Source organism: Sus scrofa, chromosome 2, assembly GCF_054392235.1.
Source record: "Sus scrofa isolate SSC_HxYL_T2T_F1_AM1 chromosome 2, Sscrofa_HxYL_maternal_Yorkshire_Landrace_v2.0, whole genome shotgun sequence".
In the NCBI taxonomy this organism is placed as follows: Eukaryota; Metazoa; Chordata; class Mammalia; order Artiodactyla; family Suidae; genus Sus; species Sus scrofa.
Genome location: NC_139384.1, coordinates 16832580 through 16850229, shown reverse-complemented (window position 1 = coordinate 16850229; position 17650 = coordinate 16832580). Strand labels below are relative to the sequence as shown.

Sequence of the window (17650 nt, the reverse complement as noted above, 5' to 3'; positions counted from 1 at the left end):
AGTGGGCATCCCTGTCTTGTTCCAGATTTGAGTGAGAAGGCTTTCAGTTTTTCCCCATTGAGGATTATATTTGCTGTGGGTTTATCATAAATGGCTTTGATTATATTCAGGAATGTTCCCTCTATACCCACCTTGGCGAGGGTCTTGATCATGAATGGATGTTGAACTTTGTCAAATGCTTTTTCTGCGTCTATTGAGATGATCATATGATTTTTGACCTTTTTTTTGTTAATGTGGTGTATGATGCTGATTGATTTGCGTATGTTGAACCATCCTTGTGAACCTGGGATGAACCCAACCTGGTCATGGTGTATAATTTTTTTGATATGTTGTTGGATTCGGTTGGCTAAGATTTTGTTGAGAATTTTTGCATCTATATTCATCAATGATATTGGCCGATAGTTTTCTTTTTTGGTGGTATCTCTGTCTGGTTTTGGAATGAGGGTGATGGTGGCCCCATAGAATGTCTTTGGGAGTATTCCTTCTTCTTCAACCTTTTGAAAGAGTTTAAGGAGGATGGATACCAATTCCTCTTTATATGTTTGATAAAATTCACCTGTGAAGCCATCTGGTCCTGGACTTTTATTTGTAGGGAGTGATTTTATGACCTCTTCAATTTCATTTCTAGTGATCGGTCTGTTCAGTTGGTCTGTTTCTGCTTGATTCAGTTTTGGCAAGCTGTAAGATTCTAGAAAATTGTCCATTTCTTCCAGATTGTCAAACTTGTTGCCATACAGTTGTTCATAGTATTCTCTTATGTTTTTTTGTATTTCTGCTGTATCCGTTGTGATTTCTCCTTTTTCATTTATAATTTTGGTTATTTGGGTTCTTTCTCTCCTCTTTTTAGTGAGTCTGGCCAGGGGTTTGTCAATTTTGTTCACCTTTTCAAAGAACCAGCTCTTGGTTTTATTAATTTTCTCTATTGTTTTTTGAGTCTCTATTTTATTGATTTCTTCTTTGATCTTTATAATTTCCTTCCTATCTGACTTTAGGACTTTTTTGTTCTTCTTTTTGTAATTCGTTTAGGTGGAGGGTTAAGTTGTCAATTTGGGATCTTTCTTCTTTTTTGAGAAAGGCCTGGATTGCTATAAATTTCCCTCTGAGCACTGCTTTCACAGCATCCCATAGATTTTGAGAGGTTGTGTCTTCATTATCATTTGTTTCAAGGTAGTTTTTAATTTCCTTCTTGATTTCCTCATTGACCCATTGGTTTTTTAGTAGCATGTTGTCTAGTCTCCATGGAGTAGGTTTTTTCTCTTTCCTTTTCCCATGGTTGGTTTCTAATTTCATGGCATTGTGGTCAGAGAAGATACTTGAGATAATTTCTACGCTCCTAAATTTATTGAGGTTAGCTTTGTGTCCCAATATGTGGTCGATTCTTGAGAATGTTCCATGAGCATTTGAGAAGAATGTGTATTCTGCTTTTTTTGGATGTAGTGTCCTGAAGATATCAATGAAGTCTAACTTTTCTATTGTTTCCTTTAGGATCTCTCTTGCTTTATTGGTTTTCTGTCTAGAGGATCTGTCCATTGATGTGAGGGGGGTATTTAGGTCTCCTACTATGATTGTATTCTCATCAATATCTCCCTTTATGTCTGTTAATATTTGTTGTGTGTATCTGGGTGCTCCTGTATTTGGGGCATATATGTTGATGATAGTAACATCCTCTCCTTGGATGGATCCCTTAATCATTAAATAGTGTCCTTCTTTGTCTTTCTTTATGCCTTTTGTTTTAAAGTCTATTTTGTCTGATATGAGCATTGCGACTCCTGCTTTTCTGTCATGTCTATTGGCATGAAATATTTTCCCCCACCCTTTCACTTTCAATCTATATGTATCTTTTGTCCTAAGGTGAGTTTCTTGTAGGCAGCATATTGAAGGTTTTTGCCTTTTTATCCACTCAGCCACTCTGTGTCTTTTGATTGGGGCATTCAGTCCATTGACATTTAAGGTGATAATTGATAGATGATTATTTATTGCCATTTGAACCTCGTGTTCCAGTTGATTCTATGGTTCTCCATTTTTTTTTTTTTTGGTTGGATGGTCTCCTGTTCTTATCTGCTTGAGTGGTTTTTTTTTTCATTTTTTGCAAATGCAATATTTGGTTTTGGCTTGTGGTTGCCCTGTTTTTTAAGTCTGCTAACCCCTTCCCATAATTGTGTGTTTTAGCCTGATGGTCCTGTAAGTTCAAACACTTCATTACTATATTAAAATTAAGAAGAGAGACATACATATAAACAAAAAGGGTTATTTACCTCCTGACATCCCTTGCCCACATTTTATGGTTTTGATGACTCTTTTTTATTTTTTCTTTTTAATTTTATTTTGTTTGAAGCATGTTCATGATTAAATCGTTATGCTGGCTTATTTGAGTGACTTCTCTCTGATTGCAGTTTCCTCAGTCCTAGTTCTTCCTCTTCTTCTTCTTCTTTTTTTTTTTTTTCTTTTCTTTTTTCTTCCCTTTCCTTCCTTTCTTTTTGGTTTAGAGAAGCCCTTTCAATATTTCCTTTAACCTGGGTTTTGTGTTGCTGTATTCTTTAAGTTTTTGTTTGTTGGGAAAAATTTTTATTTCCCCTTCTATTTTAAATGATATTCTTGCTGGATAGAGTATTCTAGGTTGCATATTTTTTCCTTTTAGCACTTTAAATATCTCTTGCCATTCCCTCCTGGCCTGTAGTGTTTCTGTAGAGAAATCAGCTGATATTCTTATGGGGGTTCCCTTGTAGGTAACATTCTGTTTTTCTCTTGCTGCCTTGAGGATCCTCTCTTTATCACTAACTTTTGCCATAAAAATCCATATTTTAACTAGATTCATTAGTCTTTACTGATGTCATATTTCTAACATCTGACTCCGGAAACCACATTATATTCAGGTGTCAAGTTTTCTCCATTCCCTCCAAATAGTGACAGTTTCTCTGACTTTTCTTGTTCTGGATGACCTTGACCTTGATAGTTTTGAGGAGGACTAGTTGGCTCTTTTGTATAAAACCCCTCCTTTGGGGTTTGTCTGGTATTTTGCTCACAATTAGAGCAGAGTTTGAATATAAAGACCACAGAGATAGGATATAATTTTCAGCACAACATAAGAATGGGTACATACTCTCAAAGTGATTACAACTGTGGATTTTAACTTTGACTGACTTAGGTCCTGTTTGTCCTATTTCTCCACTATAAAAATTTATTATCTTCCCTCATTCCATAGTGTTGTCTTTGGATGGAAGTCACTTCCTCACACTTAAAAATTGGACATTTTGTGGATGGAGTATCTATATAAATCATCTGGAATTCTATCTAGTCTCCCATATGTACTAGTAATTAGTCCAATTATTAATTTCATTATAACTTATGAATATTTATTTCATACTTGAGTTATACTTCAATTCCATGTTATTTTTTTTCCATCTTTGGACATCAGGGGTCTTTCATTTGGATCCTGTTTCCTTTGATGTATCCTCATCACTGTGTGTGGTTAAGCACTTTCCTACTTTCTGGCTCTACAAGATGCTGCCCCAAACCCAGAATTAACCATTTTTTCATAAAGCCCTGATTCATTGTTTGGAGAACGATATTACTAACAAAGACTGGGGGTACTTAACTGTGAATGAAATTGAGCATTTTCATATGCTTAATTATTTTTAATAAAAAGAAGAGTACCTGTTTAAATAAATTATTTTGTCTGTTACTTAGTTTACAGTATTTTTCTAAGATTAACAAGTGAAATCCATTTATACTTGAAAATTATGTTTTTGTCTGCTATGAATTGTAGATGGAATTTACCAGTTTGGCAATTAGAATTTGTTATTGACTCTGAAACAATTTGGAGAATATAAGGGCACATAAAACAGTTTGTCCAGCTTTTGGCATATAGCTAGATATGAACAAATTTTGTCTTTTTATTTTTTCTACCTCTCTCACATGGAGAGTACAAGCCACTAAAGATGCATTTTACAAGAATTCTACTGAGTTCCAGACATGAATTGGAGCTTGTTTTCCTATTATTTCCTTTAGTGAGTCCCTGTGTCATAAGAAAATACACTGAAGAAAAATAATGAATAAGGGGACAAATTTAACTTTGGACAATATAATATAATTTAAATAGGGGCCCCTATTAAATAACAGGAGCTGAACTTAAAATAGTAAACACCTAGAAAGTTTTGAGAAGTAAAGTAAAAAGACATAAAATTAAAGCAGTAGATTCAAATAAATCTCATTATCGACTGGAACACTGGCTTGGCATTCATTGACAAAATTTTATGTTTATTGTTTCCTTTTCTACAGCCCACCTTCTATCCTATGTGTGTGTATGTATGTAGGTTATATTATGAGAGACATTCTGAAATGTTTAGACAATCATTCCTCAATATAATATTTACTTGAAGAGTACTGTATCACTGTTCTCTGTTCAAGATTTCAAATCACAATGAGTAAATCATGGAAAAATTTTCTCTGCTTCTGCAACTGGAAGAATGTCAACTAATATTGATATGTCCTTGACAAAAGCTAAAGAAAACATTCAGCTGGAAAAATTACTCTCTCATGCCAAATAAATTAATATTTGTTTTCTAAAGAATCATTGACTTTTGCATTATATTTCTATTTCTTATATCATTATTTACATACGCAAGCTTGGAAAATGGTTGAATAAGTATTATGATTTCCATCTTGTTCAGATAACACTGGCACACAGTAGTTAATGAGTACCCATTAGAAACTGGCATTTCCATGTTCATGTGTATATATTTGGCCACCAACCATAGTATTCATATCATAAGTTTTCTTCCCTTTCTCCTTTGTAGATTTGTCTAAATAGTTCTTTCTCCTCATTGAGTGAAACAATGCAGCAAAACAACAGTATCACTGAGTTCATCCTCTTAGGATTGACACAGGATCCTAAAAAGCAAAAAATGGTGTTTGTGATCTTCTTCATTTTCTATGTGGGAACCTTGGGGGGCAATTTGCTTATCATTGTGACCATCAAGTCTAGCCAAACACTTGGGAGCCCCATGTGTTTCTTCCTATTTTATTTGTCCTTGGTTGATGCCTGCTTTTCAACTTCCATAGCCCCTAGACTAATTGCATATTCTCTGTCTACAAAGAAAATCATATCTTACAATGAGTGCCTGACTCAGGTCTTTGCGCTGCATTTATTCGGATGCATGGAGATCTTTGTCCTCGTCCTCATGGCCATGGATTGCTATGTGGCCATCTGCAAGCCCTTGAATTACCCAACCATCATGAGGCGCCAGGTCTGCATCATCCTGATTGTTCTGGCATGGATAGGGTCTTTTCTACATTCTATGGCTCAGATTATCCTGGCCTTGAGACTGCCCTTCTGTGGATCCAATTTGATTGATCACTACTGCTGTGATATGCAGCCCTCGTTGAAACTCACCTGCATAGATACTGATGTGATGGACCTACTGGTGGCATTTAACAGCAGGGCCCTTTGTGCAAGCAGTTTTGTAATTCTGATGATCTCATATATTGTCACCTTGCATTTGCTGTAAACCACAGTGCAGAAAATGCATTTGATGAAATGCAACATCTACTCATCTATCTCAACATAACAGTTATTTATGACAGATCACAGCCAACATGATACTCAATGGTGAGAAGCTGAAAGAATTCCTGCTAAAATCTGGAAAAAAATGCCCACTTTCACCTCTTCTGTTCCACATAGAATTGGATGTCCCTACCACACCAATCAGAAAAGAAAAAAGTAATAAAATGTATCCAAATTATAAGAGGAGAGGTAAAATTGTCATTATATGCAGATGACATTGCCCTATATATAGAAGTCCTCAAACAACTCCACACAAAACTACTAGAACTGATAAATTTAGCAAGGTAGCAGGAATACAAGATTAATATCCAGAAGATGGTTGCATTTCTTTACACTAACAATGAAGTATCAGAGTGGGAAATTAAAAAAAAATTCCCTTTTACATCACAGTAAAAAATAAAATACTAAGGTATAAACCTGACTAAGGAGGTGAAAGACATATGCTTAGATGTATAAAATATTGGTAAAGAAAACTGAAGATGATTTAAAGAAATGGAAAGATGTATATATACCATTTTACTGGCTTAGAGGAATTAATACTGTTAAAATGGCCATACTCCTCAAAGTGATCTACAAATTTAATATCATACTCTCAGGTTACCCAGGATATTTTTCACATAACTAGGACAAAGAATTTTAAGTTTTATGTGGAACCAAAGCAATCCTGAGAAGAAAGAACAAAGCTGTAAGCATAACCCTCCCAGGCTTCAGACAATACTACAAAGCTACAGTTATCAAAGTAGTGTAGTATTTCCACAAAAACAGACATATGGATCAATGGAACAGAATAGTGAATCCAGAAGTAAACCCACACACCCATGACCAATTAATCTATGACAAAGCAGGCAAGAATATACAGTGATGAAAAGACAGTCTCTTCCATAAGTGGCATTGGAAAATGGACAACCCCAAGTAAAGAAATAAAATTAGTAAGTTGTCTAACATCATATACAAAAATAAACTAAAAATGGATTAAAGACCCAAATGTAAGACCAGATACTTTAAAAATCCTAGAGAAAAATATAAGCAAAACACTATTTGACATAAATTATTACAATATTATTGATCTCCTAAATCAAAGGAAAAAACCAAAAACAAACAAGGACCTAATTAAACTTATAACCTTTTGTACAGTAAAGGAAACCATAAGCAAAATTAAAATATATCCTATGGGCTGGGAGAAAATATTTGCAAATGATGTTACTGACAATGATCTAATTTCCAAAATATACAAGCAGTTCATATGAATCAATAACAAGAACAACCAAAAAAACCCAATTAATAAATGGGCAGAGGCCTACACATACATTTCTACAAAGACAGATGGCCAAAAAATACATGAAAGGGGGCTTGACATCACTAGTTATTAGAGAAATACAAGTCAAAAGTTCAACAAGGTACCATCTCACACAGGTAAGAATGGCCATCATTACAAATTCTACAAATAATAAATTCTGGGGTGGGTGTAAAGAAAAGGAAACCCTCTTACACTTTTGCAGGAAAGTAAATTAGCACAGCCACTATGGAAAACGGTATGGAGGTGTCTTGAAAAACTAAATATAGAGTTGCCATGGGATCCAGCAATCCCACCCCTAGGCATATATCCCAAGAAAAATGTAATTCAAAAAGATAAATGCATACCCCTGTTCATTGCAGCACTATTTAAAAGAGCCAAGACATGGAAGAAACCTAAATATCATGGAAAGATGAATGGGTATAGAAGATGTAGTATACATAGACAATGGAATACTACTCAGACATAAACATAATGATATAATAATGCCTTTTGTAGCAATATTGATGGATTTAGAGATTATCATACTAAATGGAGTTAGTCATACAGAGAAGGACAAATATATGGTATCACTTATTTGTGGAATCTAAAAAGTATACAAATGAATTTATTTACACAGCAGAAGCATACTCACAGACACAGAAAACAATTGTATGTTTACTAAAGAGGAAAAGGAGTGAGGGAGGGAAAATTAGGAGTTTGGGATTAACATATACACACTACTATATATAAAAGAGGTAAACAACAAAGTCACACTGTATAACATAGAGGACTATATTCAATCTCCTATAATAAACCATAATGGAAAAAAAGATTTAGCATAAAACTCCCATAAGCCAGGCTGTGTGATATTAAAGCATGACAGAACGTTAATAAATTGATCTAAAAGTATGTATTTTTTTACAAATATATCAATGTAATCCAATGAAGGAAGAATAGTCTTCTCAACAAATGCTGAATCAATTGAATATCCATATGTGATCATAAAAAAAATGAACTTCAGGAACCACCTCAAACTATACACAAAAATTAACACGAAGTGAGTCAGAAAACTAAATGTTAAACCTAAACTTAGAAAAATCATAGAAGAAATATTTTTGACCTGAGGTAGATCAATATTTTAGTCGTGACACATAAGGACAAGCTGTAGGAAAAAATAAAAGAAAGAAACTTGGCAATAATTTTAATCTTCTGCTAATCAGAGAGCATAGCTTTTAAAAAATAAGCTATCCACAGACTAGAAGAATGTGTGTGTGTGTATACACAAATAAATTTACATAGGATAAATACATATATGCATACATTTCCTATATAAATATATTTTATATTTATGTTATAAATATAAAGCATATGACAAAACACCTATACCTAGAATATATAAGTAGCTCTTCCAACTTAGTAATAGGAAACCCAGAATCCCTACTTTTAAATTGTGCAAAGCACTTGAAAAGAAACTTTCAGAAAAAAAGGTTACACAAATGGCCAATAACATTTTTAAATGTTCAACATTATCAGTCATCAGGGAAAGTAAACTATAAACTTCAGTAATTTACCACTGCATACCTCCTAGAATGACCAAAAGAAATAAAAATAACACCAAGTGAAAAGAACATGGAACAACTCTTATGTTTGAATTTAGAACCCTAGACTTTTGTTTATTTAATTTTATTGCAGTATACGTGACTTACAATGTTGTATTAGTTTCAGTAGTACAGCAAAGTGAATCAGTCACACACACACACACACATATATATATATCCATTCTTTTTTCCATATAGGTTATTACAAAAATTGAGTAAATTTTCCTGTGTTATACATTAGGTTCTCACTAATCATCTCTTCTATACACTAGTGTGTATATGGTATTCCCACCCTTCCAATTCTTCCCTTCCCCCATTTCACCACGGTAATTGTAGGACTGGTTTTGAAATCTGTGTGTTTTTTTCCATATAAATGTTTTTAATCATTTTTATTGTATTCAACATATAAGTGATATCATATGATATTTGTCTTTCTCTTGTCCTATTTACTTCACTTAGTATAATCTCCAGGTCTATCCATGTTGCTGCAAATGGTATTATTTCATTCTCTTTTAAGGCTGAGTAATATTACATTGTATACATGTATCACATCTTCTTTATCCATTTCTCTGTCAATGGACATTTAGGTTGCTTCCATGTCCTGGTTATTGCAAATAGTGCTGTGATGAACATTGCTATGTATGTATCTTTGAATTATGTATTTCTCCGGACAGATGCCTACATTGTGATTACTTTTCAAATGGTAGTTCAATGTGTAGTTTTTTAAGGAATTTCCATACTGTCCTCCATAGTTGTTGCACCAATTTACATCCCCACCAACAGTGTAGCAGGGTTCCCTTTTCTCTACACCCCTGGCAGGTTTTACTGTTTGTACACTTTTTGGTGATGGACATTCTGACAATGAGATGGTACCTCTGCAGTTCTGACTTGCATTCCTCTAATTATTAGTGATGTTGAACATATTTTCATGTGTTTTTTAGCCATCTGTTTTCTTTGGAGAAATGTCTACTTAGATCTATTGCCCTTTTTATTGTTTTTGTGTTGTGTTTGTTTGTTTCATATAAATCACCATGAGATATTTATAAATTTTGGAGATTAATCCCTTGTCAATCACTTTGTTTGCAAAGACTTTCCCCCATTCTATGGTTTGTTGTTTCTTTCTTTTTTATGTTTTCCTTTGCTGCGCAAAAGCCTGTATGTTTAATGAGGTCCCATATATTTAGTTTTGTTTTTATTTGTATTATTACAGGAGGTGGATCAAACACGATGTTGCTGCAATTTATATTAAAGGGTTTTATATCTATATTTTCCTCTAGGAGTTTTATAGTACCTGGCCTTATGTTTAGGTCCTTAATCCATTTTGAGTTTATTTGTGTGTAGGGGGTAAGGCAATGTTTTAATTTAATTCTTTTACATGTAGCCGTCTGGTTTTCCCAGAGCTACTTATTGAGACTTTATTTCCCCCACCTTATGTTCTTTCCTCTTTGGTCCTAGATTAGTTGACCGTAGGTGTTAGAACCCCAGTCTTGTGCTTTGGATATCTCTTCACATTTTTAAGGTCACCTGGTGTTCCATAATGACCACCACAGGGTCCCAAGGTGACTTACCTGGAACCTTTTAGAATTTGTTTGTTTTCATAGTCTTGTGATAACTGGGGGGAAAGACACATTTTGGCATCAAGAACTACTGACACAACAACTCCCACTGATGTTATGCCCTCCCTGCTTTGGTTCTTAGGCAATGGATATAGGTTTACAGAAGTGTCTTCATACGGGATAAAACAGAAGTTCTATGACATGAGTACACAGTTTTAACTATATCACAGATCCTCGTGCTGGAATTATTCCATCCTTGCTATTTACATGGCATTCGGCTTTTTTAGAAACCCAGGTTCAGAGAGAGAAAGTGGCCTCATACGTTTTGGTTGCAAGTGCAGGAAAACACAATTCCCCACTCAAGAATGACTGTTTCTCAAGTATGTCTCTCCAGAATAGCTGCTTCTAAGACAGAGCCTTTCCATCAAAAGATATAATTAATTCCTAGGAGAGAGAAAATAGCAGCTACAAGACAAGGAAATTGAACATTTGTAGAAACCTCTTTAAATATCCATGCATTGCCGGTAAATGTCTTTTTTGTTTACATCTACAGAGCAAGATTAATCAAGGGTGAAATGACTCATTTAAATATGCTTCTACCACACTCTCTGCCTTCTGCCTATGGGACCAGAGCCGTCTACAGAAGATCATTTCTCCATGGCGTTCCAAATGAATCCATTCTAAATCCAACTCCCAGGTTTTCTGTGAAAACTATTTGATGCTTCATGCTAGAAGGACTTAGACTTGTTTTAAAAAACCTTACTTTTCTACTATTGATTTTATATTGAATTATCTGAACAGTCTCTTTCTGTGTGTGCCATGTCTTTCAGAGCGAAAGGTACTTATTCCAAGAGGAAGTCAATTTGAATATGGGATTATTTCTGAACACCCCCAAATAGCATTAAGACTGTCAGCCAGAAGGTAAATTTCTCAACAGTGCTGATGCTTCGGAAAGATTGTTACGTTCCATGTTAGCAATCATTGTTATCCAATCCCAGTAACAGAGCATTTGACCTTCACTACTTTCTTCAAAAGATAGTCAGTAAATATCATTAGCCTAATTTGACAGAAGAAAACTCTCACAGAGATTATGAAATTTATAGGATTCAGATCTCTAACACCAGATATGCTGCTTCTGTCATCACGTACTTTAATGATTAAGACTAATTATGAGGGAGTTCCCATCATAGCTCAGTGGAAACTAATCTAAATAGTATCCATGAGGACGCGGGTTCGATATCTGGCCTTGCTCAGTGTGTTAAGGATCTGGCATTGTCATGAGTTGTGGTGTAGGCTGCAGACCCAGCTTGGATCTGGCTTTGCTGTGGCTGTGGTGTAGGCCAGCGGCTTCAAGCTGATTTGACCCCTAGCCTGGGAACTTCCATATGCCATGGTGTCGTCCTAAAAAGACCAAAAAAAAAAAAAGGACTAATTAATGAGAATGAAAACAAAATAAAAATACACTCCACATACAAAAGTATATAAATGTGAATATTAAATGATATAAACCATAACCTGTTTCGTCCAAATGTGAATATAAAGAACTTGTCCTGAGTTCCACTGTTATGCATAATATGAGTCTCTGTGGCTTCTTTAAAAGTAAAATTGGAGATGAATTTTCCACAGTCTATTGCAGTTAAATGTTTCCCTGCATTATTGCTCAAAATATTAATTCTTCCTACCCCTTGGTTCAAAGACAAGAAAATAAATGAAGGTCGTTTGTTTATCTAGAAATGCATGGTGGATATGTTCATATATGTTTTATCAAATATTATCGTAACACATTGTGAGGTGGACAATATTATTCTCACTTGATATTGGAGGAAACAAGCTGTTAAGGGGCCAAGAAATATACCCCAGATTAAGAAATTACAGGTGGAGAAAGGCAAAATTACTATCTGGGCTTTCTGATTCTCAAAATAACTTTCCACAACACTGGGACTGTCACTTTCAAAATTTTGTAATAGAGTCCATGGGATTATGCTTTGGAGGGGAATCGGGAAGAGAAGAAATGAGGGTGAGCAAAAGACAAAGAAAAATGAACTTTCAGTGAAAGAAGACCCACACATTTATTAAAATATGGGGATTTCAATATGTTGCACTGAGTGTATGTGTGTATGAGTATTTGTGTATCTGCTGATATTTTGCTTCATATATACATGTCTCAGACATTGGATTAAAGTAATTATGGTTATTATGGTTATATGAAAAGAAGTTTACTAGTTAAATATTGTTTATTATAAAATAATTTCATTGATTTGGGTTAAATATGGGGAGGAAAAAAGTAAGCATGGTTCTGATCTTTATTATCTGTTTGATATTGGAGAGGATCCTTAACTTTATGCATATAGTTCTTAATTGTAAAACAAGCAGGAAAGTGAGAGTAGGAATTTTCTCACAAGTGTGTAATGAGAAATAAATAACCACTGTCTGCAAAAACACCAAGAGCAAGGTAACTGTTCTAAGTTATTATTACCATTACTGTTAACATTCGTTTCTGAGATTGTTTCTCATCTGCAAAATGCGTGCAATCATACCACCCACTCAGGGAGCTATCATGTCATGCATATAGCAAACAAGCATTAAAAGTATATCTATAAGCTATTAGAAAGTCATGGGACTTAAACAACATACTTCACCAAAGCTATTACAATAACTTCTGTATTCTTTCATTACTTTCCCATCACCAATGCCCTGTGACACTTCAGGTTCACTGGCATTATAGTCTGGTATTGGGGTTCCTTTCTCTGGCTTCCACCTCCTTACAGAAACTCAGCCCACTTCTTCCAAGTGACACAAACATCTTTACTAGAGTTAGATTCAATATTGCCTCTTTTTCAAACCTTCTGCATCCTTCCACTCATATTCTCAATTACTTTTCCTACTTCTGAATTTCCTAAGAATAAAGGGAAAATTCTTGGCTTGGAATTTGTAGACTTTGCATGCATTTTCAACCACATGTTTTAGGCTTAGCTACACTCTGTGAGATCTATTGCCTCACCTGAGGCTCTGGATCATCTCATAGGATTAAGTCTGACCAGATCATCTCCTGCCTCCGTGTTCACTGCATTCCCATGTCTATATTTTAAACATCAGCTTCCTCCAGGAGAGAATTTGAGTAATCTTCAAGAAATCAAACCCTTCCATCTCAAAAAAAAAAAGTAACAGGAATTTAGAATTAAATAGAATCTAACCATCTGTTGTTTAATACATGAAGAGGTTTAATGAATTCAAGTTGAACTAATAAAAAGTGACTTTTTTTCAGGTGATGTAATTAATCATAACATGAGACACATGGAGAATAGAAACAACGTGACAGAGTTTGTTCTACTGGGGCTCACACAGAACCCACAGATGCAGAAAGTCATATTTGTTGTGTTTTTGATCGTCTACATAATCTCCATGGTAGGAAATATACTCACTATGGTCACCATCACCCTCAGCCCATTGCTGAAGTGCCCCATGTACTATTTCCTGGCTCATCTCTCTTTTATTGATGCTTGCTATTCCTGTGTCAATACCCCTAAACTCATTGTAGATTCATTCTATGAAAAGAATACCAGCCCTTTCAATGAATGCATGACCCAAATCTTTGGGGAACATTTATTTGCAGGTGCTGATGTCATCCTACTTACTGCAATGGCCTATGACCGCTATGTGGCCATCTGCAAGCCTCTGCACTATACAACCATTATGAACTGGCGGCTGTGTGGCCTGCTAGTAGGAGTGTCATGGGTAGGAGGCTTTCTTCATGCAACCATACAGATCCTCTTCATCTTCAGATTGCCCTTCTGTGGCCCTAACGTCATAGATCATTTTATGTGTGATCTGAATCCTTTGCTAGATCTTGCCTGCACTGATACCCACACTCTGGGGCTCTTTGTTGCTGCCAACAGTGGTTTCATCTGTCTGTTAAACTTCCTCCTCTTGGTTGGCTCCTATACAGTCATTCTCCACTCTTTAAGGACTCAGAGCTTGGAGGCAAGACAAAAAGCCCTCTCCACCTGCGTTTCCCACATCACAGCAGTGGTCTTTTTCTTTGTGCCCTGTATATTTGTATACCTGAGACCTGCAACTACTTTACCTATTGATAAAGCAGTTGCTGTATTCTACACTATGATAACTCCCATGTTAAACCCCTTAATCTATACCTTGAGAAATGACCAAATGAAAAATGCCATTAGGAAATTGTGTAGAAGGAAAGTGATGCCAGGTGACCAATAAAATGTGCATGGAGCCCCATGTCCATTCAACTGATGCCAAGGTCAAAAGAACATTGTTATCTCAGTAAAGACTATCTATGAGATAAAGAAAAAACAATAATCCCTATAAATTACAGATTCTGCAAGGGGGGAGAAGAGGTAGGAAAAGAAAGAAAAACCCTGCCTGGGATGACTCAGAAAAGTTCTAGCAAATTCGAGTTTAATTTTACTAGCTTCATAATTGTTTATGGACTCATAAACTTTCATACCAATACAATGAAATAAAATAAATAAAAATACACTTATATTCAGCAGTAAATCTTTACAACAATATAAAGAAGTAGGCACTGCTATTATCTACATTTTTATATGTGAAAAAACGAACAGAGAATATTCTGAAACAGACATATTGATGAACTAGTAACCAGAAACCAGCTGACCTCTCATACCATGTTCTTATCTGCTGTGACAGACAGCCAGGCAATGATGATAGAAAGGCAGCATGATTATACTACTTACCATATATTGAGACGAAGACTGTGCTGGACTGTCCATTTATCCATCCTTCTGTCTATAAATATAAATATGTAGATGTACAGATATACATGCATTCATATATGTGTGTGTTATATTTATAATTAAATATGTTATTATATATTTTATTATATATATGTTCATTATACATAACCAAAATCTAATATTTTTATTACCTACTCTGATCACTTTTATATACCATAGTTTATGGTAATATGTTAACTGTAAATCTGTATAATGTAACTACTTTAAGAATATAAAAGGAATGGGCCATTGAACCACCAAGGGAGAAGCAACAAATATTATACCATTTCCGAATTTCCTTTTAGCATTAAGCATCCTTATCTATGGAGTTCCCTTATGGCTCAATGGGTTAAGATCCTGATATAATGTCCATGAGCATATGCGTTTGATCCCTGGCCATGCTCAGTGGATTAAGGATCTGGTGTTGCAGTAAGCTGCAGCATAGGCTGCAGATTTGGCTCAGATCCTGCACTGCTGTGGCTGTGGCAGAGACCTGCACCTACAGCTCTAACTGGACCCCTAGCCTGGGAACTTCTGTATGACACAGGTACAGGAGCAGCAGTGAAAAGAAAAAACAAAAAAGAATCTCTACTGTTCATGTCACCAACTTAGGCTCATTAACCATCAAAAAGAGGGATGATTTAAATAAAAACACTTTAATATCAGACAGGGAGTTCAATGAATTAAATAAATAGTCATGCTCCATAAAGCACTTGCCTACTTGCTAACAATAATTTCTGCAAATAGCATAATGTCTGTTCATGATGAATACTGAATGATTAACTGTAACTATAAAGGAAAATGAAGACATTCAATAAAATAACAAAAAGTAGTGGAGACTAGGAAATTGTTTGTACTTTATCTTTTTCAGAACCAAAGAAGAATTCTAGGTAGTTCTCTTTTTGAAAGCACAATTTGTTTACTTCTGTGTAAGCTAGTAGTAAGAAATAGACTGAAACTTAGTTTGTCATCATATGAAAAAACCTTTTATTGATATTCTCCCGGCTCTTAGAAAGATTTCATCATCTTATGACCTTTGGTTGTTGTTATATTTTTGTGTCAGTAAGTTTGCTTTCTGGTAACAAAAAGCAATTTTAAAAGCATGTAGCTCTGTCTACACAAAAAGCAATTTCAGTATAAATATATTCCATTCATTTTGTCCTTCATTCATTACATAACAAATATGTTGGGCCCAAGCAACCTATCAGGCACATTGATAATTATTGAGGTCCATGGTGAATGAAGAGAAATCTAAATGATGCTTTCACAGAGCTCAGATGCATTGAGGGACCCCCCAAAAGAGAGCATAAAATTACAAAACAGTTGTACATGTCATGTCCAGCTATTCCTTTTAAGGTGAAAACAACATCATCCATTTGTCCCCTCTCACAAGCAAAGAAATCACACAATGTCCACGGGGCCTCTGGAGATTCTGGAGACAATTTTTCATTTCAGTGTATTGCATTGGTCCAGTTATTGGGTGACTCAAAAGCTGCTAGTTTTGAGTGGGGAACAGAAAAATAAAAGGCTCTACAGCAGGATCAGGCCGTCATGCAAACTTCTCTGCTGCTTGGGACAAAGGACCCAGCAGGTCTCTGGTGTTTGATGTATTAGTGGCAGATGGAGATGCTGGAGCCTTTGGCAGGCCTCACATGTGAACTGCGGTGTAAGCCCTTAAGATCTTGGAGCAGAGTCTTCCCATCCTTTTCAGATAGCTATTCTCCTTTGGAGAAATAGCTCTTTGCCTGCTAGTGGGCCTTACTAGAGACTCAATGCTTAACCATGGGTCACCAAGTCAATATGCAACCTAAGCTGCCTACCACGAACTTGATGTTATCTGACCTATCAAAGCCATTAAGCTGTGTGTGCATAACAGTGCTCCACCACCAAATGGACATGCTATATATGAGACCAGGTCCAAATAGGACCTAAAGTCAAGGTCACATGGATAAATGGCAAAAATGCTCATGTCCCCACTCCTGCTAATTGCCTTCTCTCTCCCTGCCTGCACCTATGGACTCACAGGGAGTTGACTATGGTCAGCTGACAGAGGAAGAGGAGATTTAGGGCTTGTATATAGATAGTTCTGCAATGATAAGCAGGCATAACCTGAACGTGGAGAGCTGCAGCTCTACAGTCCCATTCTGGAAAATTCCTGAAGATCAGTAGTGATGGCAATGCTCCCAGTGGGCATAAGTTAAAGCAGTGTACCAGGTTATTCACTATGCCTAAAAGTAGACATGTCCAGATATAGAATATATAGTGGATGGTCAAGGATTTGGGAGGAACTTGATTGAAAGATTGGTAACAATAAAATTTGAGAAAGAGGTACTTTTACATACTTGCATAGTGGGCAAATAACATGAAGATACTTGCATACTATATGAATGCTCACCAAAGAATTACCCTCATAAATCATCCCTTCATGCATACTTGTCCACCTTTCCTGAGCCACCCCTGTTATCACCCAATGGGCGCATAAACAGAGTGGCCATGGTGGCAGGAAAGGAGGTTAAACATAAGCTATATCATGGACCGCCACTCATGAAGGCTGTCCTGGCTATAACTACTGCTAAGAAACCAAGCTGTCAATAGCAGAAAACAACCTTGGGTCCCAGTATGACATCATTCCGCTTGAGTTCAACCCAGTTACAGGTTGATTACCCTAAACTACTTCCATCATGAAATGGGCAGCATTTTATTCTTACTGGCATAAACACTTACCCTTGATATGGATTTGCCTTCTAAGTATGAAGTCTTTCTTCCCAAACTACCACCTGGGGACTTTATCCACTGTCATAGGATTGCACACAGCATTGCTTTTGATAAAGGATATCACATCACATCACAGAAAATGAAGTATAGCAATGGGCCCTGCTCATAAAATTCACTGGTTT

General features: G+C 35.8%; 2 protein-coding genes across 3 annotated transcripts in view; one reads left to right on the top strand and one right to left on the bottom strand.

The window, feature by feature from the left end:
• Positions 1-17650, bottom strand: part of LOC110259269 (olfactory receptor 4C46-like) — a 949087-nt gene that overhangs the window by 159467 nt on the left and 771970 nt on the right. For both annotated transcript variants that reach the window (XR_014836595.1, XR_014836596.1), the window contains exon 2: positions 14715-14766. The gene's annotated coding sequence lies outside the window, so the exon portion shown is untranslated. The remainder of the gene's footprint in view (positions 1-14714; positions 14767-17650) is intronic.
• On the top strand, positions 13279-14217 carry LOC100515945 (olfactory receptor 4C13-like). The gene has a single exon (XM_003124172.4). It carries the CDS (start codon positions 13279-13281, stop codon positions 14215-14217), a length of 939 nt encoding a protein of 312 aa, XP_003124220.4.

Bases quoted from the DNA above. Each gene is read 5' to 3' on its own strand.
- LOC100515945 (XM_003124172.4), top strand. From the start codon at position 13,279: ATGAGACACATGGAGAATAGAAACAACGTGACAGAGTTTGTTCTACTG.